This window comes from Oratosquilla oratoria, chromosome 37 (genome assembly GCF_046742065.1).
Source record: "Oratosquilla oratoria isolate Oo_2021 chromosome 37, ASM4674206v1, whole genome shotgun sequence".
Taxonomy (NCBI): domain Eukaryota; kingdom Metazoa; phylum Arthropoda; class Malacostraca; order Stomatopoda; family Squillidae; genus Oratosquilla; species Oratosquilla oratoria.
The window spans coordinates 35,843,091-35,867,620 of NC_134813.1; the positions used below are offsets into that span (position 1 = coordinate 35,843,091).

Consider the following 24,530-nt stretch of genomic DNA (forward strand, 5'->3'; position numbering starts at 1 on the left):
ATTTGTTATTAGGAAGCAACTGAAGTCATTGAAGGTGCAGCCAGGGATATCATTGTTAGAGGGACAGTGGTGGAAGGAATCTGTGTATGAATAGCAAATTATTATGATGTGAGAGACTGGTTATGGCAGAAGAGGTGATTGTCACAGAAATTGAAAAGAGGGCTGCACACTTCTGATTGTGTCACCAGTGCACCTTTTTTAAGGGGTGGGGAGTTCCTGTAGAAATTGGAAGTGATATATTGAAATAATTTATGTTGATGTTTTCTTATAATATAACCCCTTAAAATGAGGGAGGTCTCATTAGACCAAATCACAGGTCTTTGGTACCTTTTCTTGGTGTAATGATAATGATACTTAAGAGACCTTTTGGTTGGTGAGGTTGCTAATCTTCAATGCCCATATCTTTCAGTATGCCTTTTACAACACATTAGGAATACATGTATGGTACAGAAATGACTCTTACTTTGAGGTACAAAAATGGGTGGGACAATGAATGTGTTTTGGATGGGTGTAATTTAGCCACACACTTTGAAAGAGGGAAAAGACTATTTGGTATTTGTTGGGATGTTAATAATATGCAACTTTATATTTCAGAAAATGGAATTTAATTACTTCAGTTTCTGCATTGTGACCAGTACCTGGCTTACCATTCATTTTATAACATGACATGTTTTTAGTCGCAGGAAGCCGCAGCTATCGGTTGTAAGCGTGCAAGCTACCAACATCCCCCCAAGAGAGACTGTAACTTATACCAAGGGGGTTCAGACAACTGCTTCAGGGGACAGTCACGGTTAGTAAGGATTACCTTGGCTAAGCATAGGTTGGTTTCTTTAGGACCTAACAGGTAATCATTTTATTTTAGTTTTGATTTTGGAAATAAAGAATCTGTTTTAAGTTTAGAAAGTCAAGGTTACAATGATATTTCCCAGGCATATGAGTAGGGAAAACTTGCTTATCGAGAAGTTGTTGGAGATCAGACTCATTTGGATTGGGTTGTACTGCATCATTTCATTGTGTATCAGACAGCTTTAGTTTGGAGTAAAAATGACCAGAGTGCCCTTGGTTTATTTCCAGTCAATGTGGATTACATCACTGATTTAGCTATCAAGCTTGATGGGAAGGAAATGTGAAATGTTTTGTAAATGGCACATGCATTTATTGAAGGAAGGGGGAAGGTTATCACTACACAAGGGAGGTGGGAGTGACACTAGGGTAGAGGCTGACATGCTGCAAAGTGGCACGTGCCTTGCACACTGTGAGCCAATCTTGCCCTTATGGCTGCAGTGTAGGTTGCACCTTGTATTTCTGCATCCAAATTCTTTAAGTTGTTGGGGAAATTGTTAGCTAACATTTAAGAAGAGAGAAAAAGATAATTCTATTCAGTATTTTCAGGTTATAAATGTGACTAATGATTATGTATTTGTTTATTAAAAAAAAGAAAAAGAGAAAGAAAATTACAAGCTAGAATTTCCTCCAACTGCTGGATACTTGGAATGGGCTTTGTGCGAGCCTGTGCCATTTTGTCCATGGTGGGAAGCAAAGGTTCCTTAGGTTACGGTGGTTGGGTCTCCTTTATTTTTTGGAAAATCATATCTCTTCCTCCTTGTGCCACACTTGCTTTGTCCCATGACACTTTTAAAGATTCAGGTTGTATGCTGCTTTTCTTGAAGCTTTGCAATCCCATTAGTTTTATTAGTTAAGTATATTTCATATCAATTCTCCATAGCAAATGTTGCACTTGTATTTAATTTCTCCCCCCCCTCCCCATTGCCTTTTTTTTTTTTTTTTGTGCAGCTTCTCGCAATTTCATATGGACTTATGACATTAGTTTATTTTATTTTTTATTTTATTTTATCTTTTATTTGTTTTCCTAAATATATTTTGTATATAATAGATTGAATCTCCTATCCTTTTATGGATTTCTTGTAGAGCACACTACTCCAGATAAAATGAAGGTAATAAAAAATCTAATTTTAAGTGGCAAGATATACTTGTCTTTCACCAAAATTTTTATATTGATATTGAAAATGTGTAATCTGTGTGTGTGTGTGTATGTATTAATATCTGTAAAGAAGCAAGTCTGCTCCACCTCTGTTCTTTTCTCAAAGTGTGGGTGGCAGAAGTTGAAGTTGAGACCAGTGATAGATACCTGTAGGTGGAAGAGGGACATCAGAAAGTGTTGTCTCCTTGTTGCCCATTTTCAAAACCTGCGGGTTGAAGCACTGCCCTTGGACTCGGGTCTAAGATCTCTTTCAACTTCCCTACATTTCCTCCACCTTTTCACATGAGAACCAACAACTATGCCCTTCTATAAGCTGGTGACAGAAACCATCCTACACTAAACCAACACAGACAACAGTCCAAAATTTCTTTCCAGAGATATCTGCGGGAGGGCCTGAGGGTCATTGTTGGCAACTGTGGGTTTATAGGTTTTCATTCTGTAAAGCTAGAGGCAACAATTATTATTATGAGATCCATACATCTTCTCCTCAATCACTATCCTGTTGGCATGTTTTAGGTGGTAAGATTGGGAAAAAGGGACAAATACCTAAAGATATGCCAGAACCCAAAACACCAAACACCCTTCACACTACATTTCGCTTGCACCATCACTGAGATGCAACTGAAAACTATACCAGCAGTATGATACTTAAAGATCTATAACAACCTATCACATAACCACACAAAAACATGTACACACATTGCTCACAAAAAAATACCTTGAAGACAGACCACTAAACTCGTTACTCCAACAACCCCCAGATGTAAGTCTTACAGAAAAAAAATCTCCTACACCTGATGAGAACCACACTGACATGCCTGTTCTCAGGACACCATCCAGCATTAAAACAGTACAAATGAATGGGCTGGGCCACAAATTTGAAATGCCCAGACACAACCTCCACATAAATGATGATCATACTACACTGCCCCTCACTAACAATCCCAAGACAACACTATCACTGCTATTCTTTAAAAAAAATCCTCACCTTATATAAATCTTTCCCTTCCAAGGATTTATATAAGATTTATATAAGGAAAGATTTTCTTTTTAAGAATACCACTGTAAAAACCTTATGGTGGTATTCTTAAAAAAATCCTTTCCTTATATGAATATTTCCTTTCCAAGGATTTATATAAGATTTATATAAGGAAAGAATTTTTTTTAAGGATACCACCGTATGTCTTCCTGGAGTGACTTGTCAACCCTCCCTGAGGCTGTTACTAGTTACCTGAAGACCACAGGTCTTCTGCAGAAGAGACCAGGGTTGTGGATTGATTGGGCAGGGGGGGGAATCAGTCTGTAAGAAAATGGGAAGATGATGTGTGAATGTACCAGCTGGTGGAAGATAGAGATGAAAATGGAATATAGTGCGTGTTTCAGTGGATAAAAGCCTTTTATGAGGCAATACGTGATTTTGTCAAAATTTCGTAGTTTTAGCTTGTATTGGCATAAGATGACCCCCAAATTACTATATTATTTATAGTGAAGTTTAGGTAAGTGAGCACCAAACAATAGATATAGTGATAGATCAATGCAATGAAATAAGTGCCTTGAATGCAGTACCAGAAGTAAAGTTATGCCTTAATGTATTACCAGTTATTATTTTATTTTATTTATTTATTTTTTTCGTTTGAATTGTTTTGCATGCTGAAAATACAGTACAAAGATGTATGCAAGAAGACAATTTGGTCAGGGTTAAATGATTCTGTTTAGTGTCACAAGCTCCTCCTCTCAAAGGATTATAATGGTGACTTCATTTGGGAGGACATTTTGAAGTAGGGAATTTAAAGTAGATGCCTTACTGCCTTGCTGCCATGCAGATTTGATCCATCTCCACTTCTGAGCTCCATGCTCAGTAGTGACACTTTAAATCGCTCAGCCATTGAGCATCACAGAGGTAGTATGTAATATTTTGTGAGGAATAAATACCTCTATTCTTGGGGATGACATCATTCTGAAGGGGGTGGAGGAGTATGAATGATAAGGAGAGCAGTAGAAAGGAAGGGTCGTATAAGTTAAATGTTCTTAAAAGTGTTAAAAGTATTCTTTTTTTTTTCTAGTGGAAAATAGTTTACAATCATTAAAGAATGCTACATGACTGGGTCATATGGATATCACAAAAGGCATATTACATAAAATTTTTGTTATCGAGACCTTGTATGGGGCTGGAGCTAAGAGTAAATTGACACAAACCTAAAACATGGTTGAGGGAATAGTGCAATAAGATTACTGGAACTTAAGCGATGGCAGTGGAGGTGAAGTGTCGAAGAAGTATATGATGTTATAAGAGTGAACAAGATAGAAATCTAGGGCAGCAGAGGCTGAGGTGATGGCAGTTCGAACCTTGCCACTGGCGAGTTGAACCAAGGACATGGTTAATTAAATTCCACGTTATAAAGTCATTTGTAGGGGACACGATCCTAGCCTCCTGATAGGGGGAGTTTTGTGGCGTTAAACTGAATCATCTAAAAGAAAGTGCAGGAAGGTGAATTTGGAAGAAAAGAATGAATCTGGCCATAATATGGTTATGTGAAGAGAATGGTAGGGGGCAAGTTAGTCAAAAGTGTACAACACCAAGGTGGGAGGGAAAAAACTGAAAATGGATGATGAGAGGATTGAAAGAGTATAGAAGGAAAGAAAATTAAAGGAACAGATATAGGTGTTTGGGGAAAGGAGAGATTGAGAAAAACAGAATAGAAAGAGAAGAGGAAGGAAGGAAGGATAGATGAAGGCAATAGCTTGCAATTTCTTGTATATCGTAGTACAGAGAGGGAGAGATAGGTAGGGGAGGGAGGATATCTTTTAGTATTTCTAAGAGGGGCAAGGGGGAAGGGAGTCAAGAAAATTAACCCCCCCCCCTCCTCCTCCTCCCCAAGAAGGGCAAGGTAACCATTTGGGATATCAATAGTGGGGAAATTTGGCACCCCACATGGTGAGAAATACCGTATAATGGGATAATAGAAATGTATACATAATTTACATGTGCACACACAAGATTACACATTACTATCAAATAAATACATGTCTTTAAACATGTTGTGTGTGTATGTATATATGTTAATACTTCATTATATTTGGAAAATTTGAAAGTTTGAGCTGATATTTAGCTTTTTATTTATTTATTTATTTTTTACATGTTTATTTTTACATTATGTATGTAAGCATGGTATATTTGCATGCATAACATGGTAAGCTTTACTCTTAATTATGCATGTTATTCTTGTTTTCCTATTCTATATTTATTTCAGCAGAATGAGATGGGTCACTGATTACCAAGTTTCATGATTTATTTTATGAATTTGCTTTAATACATTGGATGTTGGTCAGTATTCATTTGGCATTATTTAGTTGCATTGTTGAGAATTTAGTTTATTTCAGATATTAGTCTTGGTAATTTAAAACCGTGTACCCATGGTGTCATGAAATGATGGATACTGCATGGACATGCCCACTTTTCTTTATAACAAAGTATAATGCTCTGCCACTTCCTTACCTTCACCCAGAAGTAAAAGCTTGCACCTCTTGGCATCCTTCATGTTAGCACAGTGGTCATGCATTTCTTATTATTGTTTTCTAGAATATTTGCATGGATATATGGATAATTTGCATCCTTACCCAGCTTAAGAACCTGTTGATTGAGCTGAAGGGTTTTGAGCATTTTTACCCGCCGTGAGTACATCTTTACATCACTTTCCATCAGATAACATGTTTCAAAATATTGCTACCACTCTGGTTTTACATTCTATAGAACTCGATTGATTGATTGATATACGGCAGAATGTGGAAAGTTGAGGAGGATGTGCATGCCTTTTGATGTAATGGCTTATTTTGCAGATTTGCATCTATCTACTGATAGTTCCCTACTGGTACAGGGATTAGAGACCCCATTTGGGATAATTTTTCATTCTGTAATGTTCATGTTCATGAAGGGCCCAAATGATGAAGACAAGCTGTTCAATTTTTGTTCATTGAAAGTGAGCCTTTGAGTTTGTCACAAGGGCACATGGTAGTCAGTTGAGTGGCTTTGGAAGGTCGGAAAAGTTGAAATGCTAAATGCTGAGTATAAGTATTGATAGAACATCATGAAATCTCAGTGCAAGGTGTTTTAACTTACCCATGCTTTCATGTCACTGAACAAACTGTACATACCTAGGCAGGTTAGCCTCTTATACTTTGTGTATAATGTACCACTACTTCCTCCCCCTCAAGGTTACTATGAGGACTGGTGGCGGCCCCGTAAAGGTGGGTTTAACCTCAAGCTCTTGCTCTTTCTTATCAGGGCTGAGGCTTAACATGAAGGGCACTTCTGCACTGTCGTAAGAAATATTTGTCATATTTTGTGGCTGAATTGGCTTATTTGCATCAACTGAGTTAAAGTATGTGTAAGGACAAGTCTGTTAAAAGTGAGTTCATCAAAATTTTATGGACTACATCTCCCAAAATATAGGTATGTTTTCTGATTTATTTTTATTTTGTTTATTTATACATTTTGTTTAGTTTATTTGTTATGTATTTATTTATTTATTTTGTATGAGGGGTAAACCAGCTCTGTCTGCCTGGCCCTGCTGTGGAAGAGCTGTGCCTCACTTTATTGCTTTTGACCTGAATAGTGTGGTGGGGGCAGGGTAATTCTCTTCCTGAGGTGCTGAGATGGGAGGGTGGTTGAATGGGTATGGTTTATTTATGATGTGGGTGTGTGCTTGAACTGCCATTCTCCTTTGTACAAAGGGTAAAGAGCCATGTTATGACTCAGGGATTAGAAGAGAACATGTATGGTCCCACTATATAAGGAGAAGATGGATAAGTATGAATGTTGTAAGTTTAGGAGGACTAGTTTGAACATGGTTTTTTAGGTGTGTGGGCATGTCTTCACACAGAGGATTAAAGGGAGAACAGAGGGAGTGATTAGGAAAGAATAGTGAGATACCAAAAGGCTGCATGAATCAGGTAAAAAAATAATGGTAAGACAGGTTTGTGTGCGAGTTGTTTATTGAAAAATAATTTTGGGTATAGGCTTGAAGAAAGCATTTGACAGTTGATAGAGATGCATTGTGTAGCATATTGTTTATATATGGAATAAGAGAAAATCTCTTAAAAACAGTCAACGTTTTGCACAAGTAGTTAAAAGTAAAGTGAGATGTACAAGGGGAGAAAGTGGTAGTAGGCTGGAAGTGAGTATTAAGGGAGAGAGACTGGAGGAAGGGGATAGTTTTAGATAATTGGGTGTGAATGTGGCAGGAAAGGGAGTGGAGGTGGAGGTAGAATGTAGATTGAGAGAAACAAGTTAATGCCTTGGAGGATTAAAAAGTAATGAGAAATAGACATTTGGGAATGGTTACTAGGCTGGATAGAGTGATAAATGAGGAGGTGAGGAGGAGAACAGGGGTGAAAAGGGAGTCGGGAGATAGGGTTGATGAAAGAGTATTGGGATGGTTTGGACACATGCAAAGAATGAGTGAAGAAAGATTAGTAAAAGAGGTAGGAGTGAACATGAGTGGGCGACCAAGGATGAGATGGATGGGATAAAAGGGGCATTAGGAAAGAGGGGGAGTGTCTGTTGAGGAAGGAAGGGAGAAGACAAGATGGGGTGAATGGAGAATGGTTGTGTATAGATAATGCTGTGGTGCATGAAAGGGAGTGGGTGGGGGATGGGGGGTGAGGAAGTATGTGTGAAAAATAAATTGATGCAGCCCGAAGGGATTTCTCAGTCTTCTCCATTTCTGCATGAGGGGATGGAGAAGGGGGTTGCCGATTTAATGAAGTGGCCTTGCTGTGGATGTGTTGTGTCTCGTGACACTGCTTCTGAATCAGGGCATTGGGTGAGATGCAGGGATGACTCATCATCTAGGAGGAGCCAAGATAAGAGAGAGTGGGGTGGATGGGGGTGGAGTATATGGTCATGGAATGGGTGGGAGTGGATTTTATGCCTTTTTTTGGCTACCTCCATTGTAAGGGGAAAAAAGCCCTTAGCATATGCATATAGTTGGGTATATGTGAGGGTTGGTAATGGTGAGAATGAATAGTTTGAGCTAAATGTAGGGGATTCTTCAGGTTTATGTGATGTCACATTTGAGTGTTCAATATAAATATGAATGGAGTGTTAAGGGAAGTAAATGCAGCTGTGCTAGGCAGGTACTAAGAATGGAATGATAATTGTTGTCTCATTTCATTTAATGGGAAGAAACTTTGGACTTTGTGTTTTATTGATGTGGGACTGTTTCTATATAAAGTAATGGGAGGGGAGATGTTACCAGTTGTCAGCTCTCCATATATATGAAGATGTAAGAAATACAGGTGAAGTTGATTTTGGAATGGAAGGATGCAGGAAGTGAATCTGTTTCTATTTGCAGATGACACCTGTGGGTGATTCTAAAGGGAGACTTGAAGTAGTAGTTGACAGTGTGGCAGAGTGTGTATGAAAACAATTGAGTTATCAATCAGTCAATCTGATGCCCCAGGTGTTGGAGATCATGACTCAAAAGTCATCAGTGATGGCCACAGAATTGTCCCCAAATTCTAGGAAGTAGTAGTGTGTTGTTTGGGTGAGTCAAGAATAGGGCAGTGTAGGATGAGGTGTTCTGTGTCTTCTGTGTGGTGATTGCATTGGGGGCAATTTGAGTCTGTGGCCAGGCCTATTTTATGGTGGCCAGGTCTATTTTATGTCGGTGATATTCTGAATACAGTCATGCTAATGTAGTTTTTGTTTGTCATGGAAGGGGTTTTTCAGATAGGATGATGTCTTGGGGAGTCAGGTGGAGTATAGAGTTGGATTGACCTTTGCTTGTTTTGTGATCAGAGTGTGTGTGTTTTGTAAGGACATTTTGGGAAGTGCAGGCAGTTCATTTTTGAGGATGTTCAGGTAGTATGATGCTAGGGTTGTGTTGTATTGTTCACATGAATTTACAAGTGAATATTACAAAAGATTACAAAGGAAGAACATGCTGACAGGAGATCTTTTGGTCAATAACTAGGTTGGATGCAGAGGAGGAAGGAATAGATTGATAAACAAGATAGATATATAATAATAAACAAACAGAAGAAAAATAAATATTATGAATAATGAATAGATAAACAAATTGATAATAAAAAATAAGTAAATAGAAGAAATGGCAGGTATAACAGTATATTGCTTAGGTGTTTATCTACATAAATCATAAAACTTTGAACTGTACTACATTGCACTGCTTCTGCAGGAAGTTTATTTAATTCATTTACTACATGGTCGACTTCCTGACAGTTTGAAACTATTGTTTCTTGTCTGATTGGCATTCAGTGTGAAGATTTTGTCACTTTTGATGATGTCAGTTCCCTTGTATCAAATCACCCGAGTCTACACTTTTTTCGGGAAAATAGATTGATAGGTTTTAGTCAGTTTTCATACAATTTGGAATCCATTTTGTGGCTTGCCATTGTAGTTTTCCCAATCTGTCAATGTCTTTAACCACATCGGTACAATGACGCCTACGTATGCTTCATGAGATGTGAGTGGGCACACGAGGATGCCTGCATCTGCGTCCTGATCATAATTCTTTTGTAGTTGTACGTGAGTTACCTCTGGATTCTGTGAACTGATTTGATCACGTTTTGTGTTTATTATTACTGAGAGTAAAAGAGAACAAGTAATACAGTAGTGGCTATATTTTATAATGCGAGTAATGTAATACATCATACACATGGGAGCTGATGCTGTGCGCGAGAATTTGACCCATACTGAAGTGGTTAACCAGATTTGGTGAACCATATGGAAACCGCATATTTCAAATGTGGACAAATTAACAATTTAGCTTGTTAATGGTAGATGGATTTTTAAAATCAAAAGATCATACAATCAGTTGTAGAAACTTGTTTGCTTTCTTTGAGGCGGAAGTACACTACTTGGATGATTTGAGATCATTACTGATAATTACACAGATATTTTCACTTCACTTTTGTTAACAAATTTCCAAATAACTTGTAATCGTACTTATTGTTATTTTTACCAATGTACATAACCTTACATTTCAATAGCCACTTTTCAGACCGTTGCTGTAATTTATCTAAATCTTCTTGAATATCTAATTGCTTTAAGTGATCATTTGCCATTCTGCACAGTTTTATATTATCAGCACATTTGGAGACAATAAATTTCAGTCTGTGGTCTATATCACATATACTATGAATACATAAGTGGCCCAAGATCGAACCCTGAGGAACTCCACTCTTAACTTTTTTCCATCTAGAAGTTTTGCCATTTGGAATATCTCTGTGTTTATGATTGTTTAACCAATTACTAGTTCAGCTTAATAGGCTATCTCTTATTCCATGTAAAACTAATTTAGAAAGTAGTCTTTCATGCAGGACAGTATCAGTAGCATTCACAAAGTCCAGATATATTAATTTATATTGTTTCTTTGGTCATAATTTGAGAGGACTGTGTTGTAGAATTTGAGTAGGTTAGTATTGGTTAAATCAGGGTCTTGAAATATACACGAAAAGTTGATGGTGAATGGTTGAATGTGTTTTTCAAGGGGGAGATGTGTGAGGTAGTGGATTTCAAGTTTCTTGGGTTGCTTGTACAGGTAGTTGTCGACTTACAACCTATGACATATGACCACTTCAATCATGTCATTATTCATGGAGCAGGTAGGATAAAGTTGTATAAGAAAGTGTTTGAATTATATTCATTTGGTGTGGCACAGTAATACACTTGCCTGCTCACATAAAGCATTACCAGCACAGTCCCATGCATACTTTTCACTAACTTCTCAGTGGTTTCCACCTCTAACACTTAAATTGTCAACAAAGAAGAAGGGTGTTACTTTTGCTGATAGACCAGTCACCAAAAGGGTTGGCAGAAGATTTTCCCCTCTTTAGCACAGCTCTCACTACCATTGTATACATGTACTGGAATGTGGAAAGATTTGCCAAGGTGGATTGACAAGTAAGGAAAGTTGTGTGATGCTATAGTGAAATCTATGATGACAAGGAAAAAATCTGTGCAGACTTAGCTAAGCACATTTTCAAACAAACGTCTTGCATGGCAAAACATAATGATGACCTCAATGACCTCTAGCCTAGTATGATTCATCAATGGTCATGGATTTCAATTGCTTTCAATTTTTTTTTTTTTTTTTTTTTTCATGTTCCTCTTCTGCTTTTGGGGCATTCTCTCTCACCCTCGTCTCTCATTTTGCTGAAATTTGGTGTATAGGTACTTTTAGGACCCTAAACACACTGAAATTTAAAGGTCAATCCTAACAATTGTTCTGGAGATATGACTTCAGGTATTTTAAGGTCATGAGAGGTAACTAACATTCGGCAACCAATATCTAGGGTGATAAGTCATAGTTATGTAAATGTATATATATATTTACAATCAGAAAAAGACCAGGAATCCAAATATCATAATTTTAGAATTTTAGGTTGAAAAAAAAAAATCCACATTAACAATTATTTGATGTCAAGATTTAACTAGTGGGACATAAAAATGGAAAAAAAAAATAGATGAGAAAAATGAAGGGATAAGCTTTGGCTATTAGAATTGATAAAAAAAAAGTTTGTTTATGCTAGTATTTTTCATATAATTAACATACAAGTGAGTACCATATTTATATGTTGTCCATCAACTGTACATATTTTTCACACCTGTGTGAATTGTATAAAGAATTCTAGCATAAACAAACTTTTTTTTTTACCAATTCTAGTAGCCAAAGCTTATACCTTTTTTTCATTTAATATATATATATATATATATATATATATGTCATTTATTTATTTATTTTATTTTATCTCTTCCTTTTTCTTTTCATTTCAATTTCGATACCCAAGGGGTCAAATATTGACCTAAAATATTTGCTAAATTGGGATTTTTTATCTTTCAATCTAGATATTTGGATGCTTTGTCTTTTTCTGATTCTAAATATATAACATATAATTGATTTTTATTACCCTTGTTATTGGATGCTAAATGTTAGTGACCTCAAAATATCTGAAGTCGTATCTCCTGAACAGTTGTTTGGATTGACCTTAAAAATTCAGAAATGTGTTTAGAACCCTAAAACTTCCTATAGATCAAATTTTAGTAAAATCGGAGAGATGAGGGTGTTAGACACTTGTTGATCTGATAATAGAAAGGTCTAAAAGGAGCCAAGAAAAGAGGGAGGGGTGGTGAGTGGAAGTAGAGTGGGTGGGGGTGGAGTTATGCCTATTGATTTTGGCTACCTCCCTTGTAAGGGGAAAAAACGACCTTGGTATATGTATGTGTGAGATATTAGTTTTTCATTAAATTTATTCTTGATACAAAATTCCTGTGTATAGATGACTATTTAATTTCTAAAATGATATGCAAAACTTGCCTTCCTTGTCTCTCCACTGTTGTTATATACCACCTCCACCACCTTATAATCTCCTCCACATTCTAGTCCATGCTGTACAGATGTGTACATAAATATACAAAGAGGAATGTATACATACCATCTGGGAGATATTGGTATCCCTCTTGGTTCAGCTAGAGTATGTTCAACAGTCTTCTTTTATATTCATGTTTTTATATTTGTAATTTGCTATATCCATTTGTAAATACAAGGGATACAGGCCCTTCATCCACAGTGAGCTAAGATACAAGATACACATGAGGACTGTGACTCAGCATAGCTCCCTTCCCGTATAATACAACTAGGTAAATAGATGGGAGTGGGTTGGGTGGGGTTGGGTGGATGCCTTAGGTAGCATCCTCCCTTAAAGGGGGAAGAGGCCTTTTGGTAAATAGATAGTTTTACTGTATACATCTGTATTTATTTATATTTTTTGGGAGTGAAATGGGTGGGAATGGGTGAGTGCCTTGGCTCACTACCTCCCTTATAAAGGGGAATAGGCCCTTGCTATACAGATAGTTTTATATTTATACATTAATCACAAATTACATTCTTGAGCATGTATTATATCAAATAACTGTTGGAAATGCATTTCAAGTTTTAAGTGTGATCAGTTTCCTAAACATCTTTACCCACACATATAACTGACTGATATATGATATTGATTTTCAACTGGTTAGTCGAAAGCATAACCTAGTCATAAGTCGACAACTACTTGCAGTGAATGTAGGAGGGAATTCTATTTCATTATGAATAGCCTATGTTTCTATTCTTGGGGACCATATTTCACTTAGAATTTGGAAGCATAGAGGTCATAAAGGAGAGATGTAAAGATTAACCCCTTCAATACGGGCCACATCGCATGTCTGACAGCATTAGCTGCCAGATGTGCGATATTGCGACATAATACTCGCATTATAGAAAATAAAGTCGCTGCTCTATCGCTCGTTCTCTTTCACCCGTGAATTTTGATAACCATAGAAAATATGATGAAGCCAGTTTACAGAGTATGGGGGCCACGCAGGTACAACTACAATAAATATAATCAAGATGCCGACGTCGGCATCCTAGTTTACCCACTTGCTCCTCATGACGCCTACGTAGGTGTCACCGTATGGAAGAGGTTAAGGGATAGTAAGTCTTAAAAAAGTAGTCAGGATTATTCTTTGAGTATTTGAGTAGAGATTAAACTATGGTCATAAAAAAATGGTGTGGGTCTGGTCCATAGTGGTGTCACTAAAGTCTCTGAAGAATTGACTAGATTGATCTACAACTTGCTCAAGGAAGAGATTGTATGTTCTCTGTATTAAACTAGAGTAGGGCAGTATAGGATAAGGTGTTTTGTATCATCTGTTGGGTAATTTCATCTGGGGACAATATGCTTCTGTGGCGAGAGCTTTTCTTTGTTGGTGCTGTTTCAGTGCTAGATGGTGACCACCTGGATGCAGTTGTGCCAGCGTGGTTCTTGCTTGCTGTGGGAGGGATTTCTCAGATGGTCTGATATCAAGGAGTCAAGTTTAGTATGAAGTTTTGGGGCTGGTCTTGGAGAACTTGTTTTGTGATCTGAGTATGTTTGTGTAATGATGTGAAAAGAAAGACTTTATCAGTATCCAGTGTTTCTTTCCTTGGGGACAGTACCTTGCTACAGATCACTCTGGGAAGAAACGATTGCCTAGGTTGTGGTGGTGTGGGGTTGCTTTTATGTAACTTGCTAATGTTTGTTGCTGGGGGGTGGGAGGTACCATAACTAGTTTCAGCTCTGTGGAGAGGGTGGAAAAAAAAAAAAAAATGGGGTTAGTTAAAGTTGATAGCTGGGGTTCCCCCAAGACTAAATACCAACCCTACAGAGCTGCACTTGAAATTGAAGTGAGGATGTTGGTGGATTTTGAAGATGACCATTGGGGAGATTATTATATCCAGTGACCACTTCATAGGGTCACTACGACCAGGCACCCATTACTAGTACCTTGCCATTGGGATATATTGTTAGGAAAAAAAAAGAAAGAAAAAAAAGTGTAGGAACCTTTTTGATGATGCCAAGTGTAGAGGAAAAAGTATGAGATGTCAGTCCACCAGGTATATGGAAGGTGGTGAATCAGGGTAGTGGAATGTAGGATTAGAAGGATATATATGAAAAATACAAAAGAGAAGAGGATGACTCGGGTGTAATGTTCATTATATCACTGGTGATGTTAGTCATCTATTCCCACCAGAATTGTCGAACATGCAGGAACAAGAGTTATGTAAAATGAGAAGGAACAAATATGGTGGATAGAAGTGGAATGGGTAGGGGTGAGTGTATACCTTGGCTGGCTACCTCCCATATAAGAGGGAAAAGGCCCTTGGTATATAGGTAGATAATTAAAGATATTATTTGTTGCCTCAAGTTTCACAGACTGGAAAGCACAATAGCTGGCAGACCTTTGGGTCCTCACATCCATCTCCCTGCAAAGAAAGCTGAATGTTGTCTGTGTTGTATTAGTGTGGGACTTCCTACATCAACAGCGTATAGTAGGGGGAAAGGAAATTGATGGGTTTTGGTTTTTTAGCCAATCTTGTGGTCACGGGTGTAGAGGATTGGCACTGCTACAATCGTGTGGGTTTTTTGGCCCTGGCTGCATAGAGGCGGCACCTCAGTGGTGGCAATTAGGGTGTTGAGGTTGGGTGATTGTTGGATCAACCACGGCGCTGGTCAATTGAAGGGTGGGTATCTGTACTCCTTTTGAATGGAGGGTACGGGTGTAGTGGGTGTAGAGATTGGTTGGGTGGTAGTGGTTCAGGGGGGGTTCATGGGTTAGGTTTTTAAGGGAGATTGGTGGGTTAGGATGGTAGTTGGTGGGGGAGAGCTGTGGGGTGGCGTGGTCGGGTTAGGGACTGGGGGGGGTGCGAGCGAGAGGAACAGGAAGGACAACGGAAGGGCGCTGGGAAGCAATAAAAAAGACAAGTAATGAGAGAGCGAAGAAACAATCTGAGGGAGATAAGAGGAAAAATGGTGAGTGTGAGAACGAGAAGGAAAAGCAGCACGCATAGGAACGATTAAGAAGGGACGCAGAAGATAGAGAGCGCAAATAGAGAGAACGGGGGAAAAGAAGGAGAGGGATGACACCCCCACTAGATAGAGAAAGAAAATAGAGCGCAGAGGGCAAGAACGAAGGAGACGGAGAGGCAGGATAGAGGAAGCCCATTGAGACGAGAGAAGGAACAAAGAACGGAGGCGAGAGAAAACATAGCGCCTAGCGAGTAGAAGGAACCAGAAGAGAGGGCGAAGGAAAGACACCGCGCGAGGGGAGAGTAGCAATCAGGCAAGGGAGAGTGGAGAAGAACGAGGGGCGGGGACGAGAAAAGAGCAGCGAGAGGATGAATGGAAGAGAGAAAACGAGAGAAGGCGCAACGGGCGCGAGAGAGAACAGAGAGCACGGCGAGAGAGATGCGCGCGAGGACAAATGGCGCCGAGACCGCGAAAGGAGTCGACGAGGGAGAGATGAAACATGGAGAGGAGATGAGAGAGAAGCGGCAAGCCAGGCGAGAGAGAGATCCACAAGAGGAGAGAGGGCGATCGGCCCCACCCCGACATCGGAAGGGAGTGTCAGGAGGAGAGAAAAAGTGGGGGCGCGAGGGGCGGCGGCAACCGCGGCGGGAGACAGTAGAGCAAAGAGGAGAGCGGGGAGAGAGAGACAAAAAAAGAGGAGAGACAGGGACGAGAGCGGCCCACATAGCGGAGAAGGTGGAGAGCGGGGACAAAAAGAGTGGAGAAGAGAAATCGAACAAGCGAGGGATGGGGAAGCAGGAGAGAAGGAGAGCCCCGCGAGAGGGTAACAAGGAGAGAAAGCGTAGGCGGGTGACCCGAGAGGCCAACGAGAAGAGGCGGAGAAATAGGAAGACGAGGGTGGACAAAAGAGAGGAGACGGGGGAAAAGACGAGGCGCGGATGGCATGAGGGCGCGGAGCAAATAGAGGGCAGCGCGAGCGCAGCCATCGAGAGCCGGAGGCGAGAGACAACAGAAGAAGCCCGAGCGGTAACACAGAGAAGATGAGAGGCGAAAAAGATGGAAGAGCGAGGAAAAAAGAGAAAGCGAAGTACCGAAAACCGCCGAGCCGAGAGACGGAAGGCAACAGCGACGAAGAGAGAGGCAAAGGGAGAGACAGAGAGAGGCAACAAAGAGATCCGCAGCCCGGCGACCACGAGAGCAGCGAGAACAAGAGCGACACGCGAGAAGCGAAAAAGTGAGACCGAGGAGAGAAAAGGAGGAAGAGCAACAAGGAGGAGAGGGCCCAAAGAGAAGAGAAGAAAAACCGCAGGCAAATTGGGAGAGCGGTAAAGAGACAGAGACGGATCGCAACGAGCCCCGGAGGAGAGAAAGAGAAGAGAGAGAAAAGAAAGGGGAGGAGAGCACAAAGAAAAAAGTAGAGCGAGACATAGAAAGGAAGAGAGAACAAGGAGAAGGGGGAGAGAAAAAAGAACCGCCGGAAGCGAGTGAAACGGACCGAGCGGAGAGAGAGAAGTAGTGAGCATAAACGAGAAGAGGTGGAGAAAGAAGGGAGAGAGAGAGCGAGGGAGACCACCAGGGACGAAGAGACGAAATAAGCAGAGCGAAGAGAGAGAGAGGGAACAAAGTCAGACAGAGAGAGCAGAGAAGAAAACCGCGACCGCGAGAAGAGCGAAACCAGCGACGCGAGGAAGAGCGAGAGAACCAAGAGAACAGAGAGAGAGGAGAAAAGAGCAGAGAGATGAGAGAAAAACAAGACAGGAGAGAAGAGAACTACCAAGCGCCAGGACAGAAGCGAAGAGACGAAAAAGTGAAGAGAGAGTAGCAGTAAAAAGAGAAGGAGCTGAACAAGAGAAGAGACGAAAAAGGCGCTCGAGAGAGAGAGAAAAAGAGAAGAGAGAGAAGAAAAACAAGCGAGAAGAGAGAGACACAAGATAAGGAAGGCCACAAGGTAGCAAGCAGAAGAGGACAAACAGGGAAGAGACGAAAAAGCGCGGAGACAGGAGAGCAAACAAAGAGACAGAGCGAAAAAGAGACAGAGAAGCGAAGAGAAGACGAGCCGCGCGGAAGAGCCGAGCACGCGCGCCAAAAGAGCAGAACGTAGACTAGAGCGTGAAAATACGCGCGAAGAAGAGAAGAGCGAGAGACAAAAGGCGCAGAGAAGCGAGAGAGAAAAAGAGAAGAGAAAGAGATAGAGAGGAACAGTAGCGAAGCAGAAGAAGAGAGAGAAAAAGGAGAAGAGAGAGAGAAAAGGAGAAGAGAGCGAGAGAGAAAAAGGAGAAGAGAGCGAGAGAGAAGACACACGGAAGACAGAAGAGAGAGAGAGCCAAAAGAGACCAGTGAGCAGAGAGAGACGAAAAAGAGAGAAGAGAAGAGAGAGAGAAAAGAGAAGAGAAGAGCAGCCAGAGAGAGAGCCACGACGAGAGAGAGAGCAGAGTGCGAGAGAGAGAGCAGATAGAGCCGCGAAAAGAAAACACACAGAGACGCGCAGAGAGCGAGAGAACAAAGCCGAGCACGAGACGGAGTAGAGCGAAAAAAGCGAAGCCGCGCAGAAGACGAGAGAGCAGAGAGAGAGAAGCAGAAAACGGGCGAGAGAGAGAGAGCAAACAGAGCGGCGAGAGAGAGAGAGAAGAGAGAACCCTCTCAGAGCAGCTCTCTCTTCCCCTCTCTCATCCCTCCTTTCTCTCTCTTCCCCTCTCTCCTCTCTCTTTCCCCTTCCCTTTCTGTCTCTCTCTTCTCTCTCTCTCCCAGAGAGAGAGACAAAGTACGAAGAGACAGAGAGCAACAAGAGAACCCCCTCTCCTCTTCTCTCTTCTCTCTCTTCTCTTCGATCAGTCTACTCCCGTACTCTCTCTCTCCTCTCTCTCCCTCTATCCCCTTCCTCTCTCTCTCCCCCTTCCACATCTGCTATCCCCTCTCTCTCTCCCCTTCTCTCTCCCCTCTCCTCTCTCTCCCCCCTCTCCTCTCTCTCCCCCCTCTCCTCTCTCTCCCCTCTCTCCTCTCTCTCCCCCCTCTCCTCTCTCTCCCCCCTCTCCTCTCTCTCCCCCCTCTCCTCTCCTCTCTCTCCTCTCCTCTCTCTCTCTCTCTCCCTCTCCTCTCTCTCTCTCTCTCTCTCTCCCTCTCCCTCTCCTCTCTCTCTCCCTCTCCTCTCTCTCTCTCCCTCTCCTCTCTCTCTCTCCCCCCCCCTCTCCTCTCTCTCCCCCCCTCTCTCTCTCTCTCCCGCCCGCCCTCTCTCTCTCACTCCCTCCCTCCCTCTCTCTCTCTCTCTCTCCCGCCCTCCCTCCCTCTCTCTCTCTCTCCCGCCCTCCCTCCCTCTCTCTCTCTCTCTCTCTCTCTCTCTCTCTCTCTCTCCCTCCCTCCCTCCCTCTCCCCCTCCCTCTCCCTCTCTTTGCCTGCCCTCCTCCCCCCCCTCTCTCTCTCTCTCTCTCTCCTCTCTCTCTCTCTCTCTCTCTCTCTCTCTCTCTCTCTCTCTCTCTCTCTCTCTCTCTCTCTCTCTCTCTCTCTCTCTCATATCTACCTCTTTTTCTCAGGTACCTATCTCTCATTTCTCTCTCTCTCTCTCTCTGACTTGAGTTTTTTGTTCATCATTATTTGTAAGGATTTTTTAGTTTTGAGAAATTGTTCAGTAATGTGTGTTTATAGTCCAAATTTGTACCAGAAATATTATGTATCATTGGGATGATTAGTGCAACTATTATTTTGGCATAAGAATGCCAGTGGAGAATCCTCAAAGTATGCAATGCCTTTGGATGGTGAAGATGACAGTGACAGTGCAAGTCGTTGACAGTCAGAAAGTGCCTCTTCATGGAAGTTACCTCGTCCATCAGCACCAGTCTCTAGATGTTTCACAATTGTAAACGAGTTTTCGAACCTCACTCTGCTTTTCACTCATTATGTGGAGTCATTCTTAAATCAGTATATCCTGGCAATGTTCATTGCTAGTCTGTTACTCAGACCTTCCCCCTTGTATTTCTAGTTGGTTCCCACAGTTTTATGAAATTTGAGTCTGAAAGTTGTCCCCCACCTGTCCCTCCCTCCCTTCCTTTCTCTCCTTCAGACCCATGCAAATTTGATGAAGGTTCTTGTGTTCACGAACAAAGCCTATTATTTCCCATCTCCCAAGGAAGAGAGCCACTTTGTCTCCTAACAGTCATATCTCTCCTTCCACCTTTTTTGCACTTTATTATATAACTTACATAGTTCCATATTACTGTATAACAAATCTAATTTACTCTCGGATTAAGAGAAACTGCATGACATTATCAGTTACTTATAATGAAAAGTCTTAAGCTTTATATACTTAATAACAAGTGGGCAAGAAATGCAAATCATTGAATGTCATCATAGCCATTGCTTGGTTTAAAGCTATAGCTAACAGAAATATAGGACTTAGCCAATTTGAGACTAATTTTAGAATAATTATGGTAACGATAACAAATGGTAATAATAGTGCAAAGAAAACCTTGCATGACTAGGAGCTTGTAATGGTACTAAAACATGAGTGAACATGTTGCTCCCTTAGTTGTGATAAAAGAACATTAAGAAAGCAGGGCATTCCACATTAGGATGTAAAATGAGAGCCAATAGAAGAGTAGTGTTGTGGCCAAGCGAAAGTGTGCTCCAGTAACTTACTCGTGTCCCATCTTTCCCCTTACCCACCAGCCCATGGCTTCGACTATTACGGTAAGTGTTAGTTTCCACATTATAGTTTTTCAAGTTTTCTCATTCTCCATCTTGTCTATTCCTTCTGATGCCTTCCCAACCTTTTCTATTTAGCTGCATTGTTATTTCTTGTCAACTGTTATGAGTGCAAGCATTTGCTCAGTGTGTTTGCTTCTAGCTGCTGTATTTCTCAAGTAGAACACATTTGGCTTCTAAGTTGAGTTATATCTGCTTTCGTGCACTGGTTGTCTTTGTTGTTGATATTCAGTAATCAGTTGCATTGCAGAGCTTAGTGTTTTGTTGTTGTAGGTTCAGAGAATGCCTAGTGTGTATTGTAGGTTAGACAGTTGTACAAGGGCAAGTGTGCGGTGCCACTGCAAGAAGCCCATGCTACCCAGGTAGATGTAATATCCTGGTGAGACACAGTGCTTTCCAGAATAAGGGAGCTTTAGTTTGGTATTAGTTGGCATTTTTGTTTTATTATTATCATTATTTGTTTATTTTATTTATTTATTTTCCATATTTGTTTTTTGTGTTTCATTTTCCTAGTTTGATGTGATGCTCGGATGTTTAGTTGGCGCTTGAAAGTAAATCCACAAACCAGAATTGTGGGACCTGTGACCTCATCGGACTTGTGGCTCATTTGACTTTGAATTTGACTTTTGGACATTTTTCTTTTCTATCCTATCCCAGCCCCTACCCCCACCTTGTTTATCAGTGTGCTGCATTTCACCATAATTAAGTGCTTGTGTCTCAGTCAAAGACCAGTACAATACTGGTCAAGTAAACAGATAATCATTACAATATGTACATATTTTGTTAATTCTTAAGAATATACAGACTTAGCATTGGTGGTTTTCATTGTTATCCCTGCAACATGACAGGACACGTGGTTGAAGACCAAGCACTTGTTTTTGTATTCAGATATTTGCGTATGACTATCCCACATAAGTAAGATATAGTATTTAATTTCAAAGGTTAAATTATGAGGTTCTTACAAGAGGCTGTCAGTATGACAGATTGTTTTAAAGTGGTGCTGATTTTTGTATTGCACATGTAATGCCAGGTTAGTTATGGTTATGTTATGGTGAAAAATTACAATAATTTACAGAAAGGTGCAATTGTACATAGGTGGTGCATCAGAATGAAATGAAGGACGTGTGTGTATATATATTTATATATATATATATATGATATATATATATATATATATATATTTCCCAAAATAAAATTACAGTAGTGTTCATAGACATCATTTTGTGTAAAGGAATAGTGAGGTCATTTTTGTGTTTGCATGTTGTATACATTGCTCATTCATGTGTGTATGTATTAATGTATATGCATGTTGACCACGTATGACCGAAAAGTAGGGAAAGTATGAATGAGTATTTGAAAAGGAAGGAAATAAAGGATATAGGTGCAAGTTAACTACAAATTGGGGTGGATAAGAAGATACATGGAAGAATGAATACGCATAAGAATCCTAGAAGGTTTGCATGAAGTGGGGTGAAAAAATTGGTTCCACCTTTCCCTTTCTTTTAACCTCTTCACTCCGGGGCACATTAGCTGCCCGACGTGCGATGTTGCATCATAATAATCACATTATAAAAAATAAAGTCAGTGCTCAATCGTTCATTCTCTTTCACCCGTGAATTTTGATAACCATAGAAAATATGATGAAGCCAGTTTAGAGAGAATGGAGGTTACGTAGGTATGACTACTATAAATATAATCAAGACGCCGACGTCGGCATCATCGCATACCCGCTTGCTCCTCATGACGCCTACGTAGGCGTCACCATATGGAAGTGGTTAAGTTCTATGAATGAACCAGTACCTACAAATTTATTGGCCAGTTTCCTGGGGGCTGTAGGGTCTCTCTCTGTGCAAGAGGAAACAAAGATGTTGTATTGGTGGATTATGTTTCAGTGCTTTGTTTACCTAATTGTAGTATACAGGATAAAAGCTCTGCTCATGGGGCCCCATTTCTACATTTCAATAGGTGAATGTATATTGGAAGCTGTATTTCTTATCATCATTCAGACCTTTTATTTTTCAGTTTTTCTCTATCCACTGGTTTTTCTTTGATCCCACAGTGAAAAGACTTCAGCATTGATTATATGAAATTCTTTCATGATTCTGAATAATGCTATTTTATCTCCTCCCTGTATTTTCTTCATCATTCTTACCACATTACATAGGCACAAGTATCTGAATTGAAAAAAGTAGGTAAAGTAAAAAAGTACTATACTTTTCAAACATCTACAACAGTGATTCTTAACCTTTTTTGTCAGTGACCCAAAATTCTGTCCAGATAGACCATGGTTTCCCATACCCTCACGTACATTTTGTTTTATTTAAATTTTGAAATAATTATACTTTCAAAAATGTCAAAGTTGTCTATTCCTCGTAATGTTGTACTCAAATGTTACTGATTTAGGTATTCTAATACAGTATTACTACTTGTAATATTATTTCTAATAGGAATATTGAGAAAACGAGTCCACAATTCCTTAGTGACCTGTTCAAATTGCTTGGAGACCCAACTTTGGGCCACAACCCGGGGGTTAAGAACCACTGATCTACAACAATCTTCCACCTGCACCTCACAGCACATCCCCACAAAAAAACACAATCGGATCATAAAACAAGCTCTGCAAAACAGATTACCAAACTTTGTACACATTTCACCTATCACAATTTTTCACTCGATTTGGCTATTGAACTGTTCTATGATACAATTTTGTCATACTTCCCTGTATCCTCCTTTGAATATTGGTACAACATTTGGAGATTTTCAGTCTAATGGTGCCTTCTTCTCTTCCAAAGAATATCCAGTCAGATGATGTATTTCATGTACCAATTGTTCTCTACTTTTTTTTCTGTTTTTATAAGGAACCATCTTATCTTCTGATTCATCACTGTCTAGTCAAACTGTTCTCTCCTATTTGCCGTTTATTTATTTATTATTATTTTTTCCTTTCAAATTTCCTTGTTTTCTCTCCGCTCATGTATCCCTCCTTACCTGTCAGTCGGGCCAGCACACTTCTCCAGATTGTCCTCTCAAAGCTTCCCTCTTTTCCTATTTCGTCTTTGATTGGTCCGTCCTGATTATATTTATTTTGTGGTTGTAGCTGAATGACCCCCATATTATGTGAACAGGCTTGATCACTTTCTGTCATGTTTTATTTATTCAGGGTGAAAAAGAAAAAGTATAACAGCAGTAACTTTATATTTTGTAATGCTTGTATTGTGATGCATCATCGTACATCAGGCAACCTGATGTGTATGTGAATATTTGACTTGTATTGAAGAGGATATGCTCATAGTTTTTCATTCTCATACCCCTCACTGCCCTCAACTGTCCTCTCCATATCTCTCCAGAACTCTCCACATCACTCCTGTACCAAAGGGTAGGGAAACCAGAACCAATTTCTTCATGACATCAGTGGTCTTTGCCGCCACTTTCCCATTTTGACGTGCAAAGTTGGGTGGAATAGAAAGAAATTAATCTAAGTTTGGCAGATCATTCCTGTGAGCCCTAGAGAACTGTAAATACAGTCTCCATTTTTGTGTTCTGATATTCACAAATGGTATATTAATATTTTTCCCAGTATTCTGATTCCCTCGAGTGGGGGATAAGGCTTCTGCCTTAGTATTCTCCTTCATGTCATAAAAGACAATTAAATGGACAGAATAATCTTCATAGGTCAACACGTGATTGGGCCACAGTGCCATGATAGAACTTTTAAACTAATCTACTCCTCACATCATATCACTGAAATACAACCAGCAGATTGCAACTTGAAAATAACTCTAGTAGCTTTTACTTAAACACTAGTAACCTCTGTAGCATACAACATAGATATAAAAGACATCATGAAACAAGCAATTCTTATTATACTAAATCCAATACTTCAGACACCACCTTGGACATCAGTCCTGCAGAAAGATCACTTCCAAGATATAACACAACACCAGAGCAAAGTTGGCCTTGCAACAGATACCAAATGCCTTTAGATGCAATCACCACACAGACACAGAACACATTTTTACACTGATCTGTACTCACATCAGACAGGTCCATAAAATCTCCTCACTACTTGATCTATGAGATGACCTGGAGGCTAGAGTCAGTTTCCTAGGGGCAGCAGGTTTTCTGTAAGAACAGATTGATTGAATTTTAATAAGGACATTTACTAGCACAGTGTACATCAATAAATCCCTATGATATCATGTTTTGCTTGTGTTATTTTTTTGACTAGTAACGGTAGATTTTAAATGTCGGTTATTCCCAGGCTAAAGTTTTTGAAGAATTTAGATGCCATCAGCTCGAGAAAGATTACCTGGGATCGGACAGAATGAAATCTTGATAATGGGATTAATAGGAGGAAGAAGGAACATTTTATCCAAATTCTTGTGTGAAAGTGATTGCTGTAGTTACGCACAAGCATGCTTATGAGTTTTATTCTATGTTCCTTTGGTTGCATGAGATTTTTAACCATATCATTGTATTTTATATATAT

General features: G+C 40.0%; 1 protein-coding gene across 40 annotated transcripts in view; it reads left to right on the forward strand.

The window, feature by feature from the left end:
• Positions 1-24,530, forward strand: part of sw (cytoplasmic dynein 1 intermediate chain short wing) — an 80,620-nt gene that overhangs the window by 32,663 nt on the left and 23,427 nt on the right. For 16 of the 40 annotated variants that reach the window (XM_076175500.1, XM_076175515.1, XM_076175488.1 and 13 more), the window contains 3 exons: positions 678-790; positions 6,215-6,247; positions 20,006-20,026. In XM_076175500.1, the coding sequence (XP_076031615.1) occupies positions 678-790; positions 6,215-6,247; positions 20,006-20,026 (167 nt within the window). The remainder of the gene's footprint in view (positions 1-677; positions 791-6,214; positions 6,248-20,005; positions 20,027-24,530) is intronic. The other 24 variants (XM_076175498.1, XM_076175504.1, XM_076175511.1 and 21 more) reach the window with 3 other exon arrangements.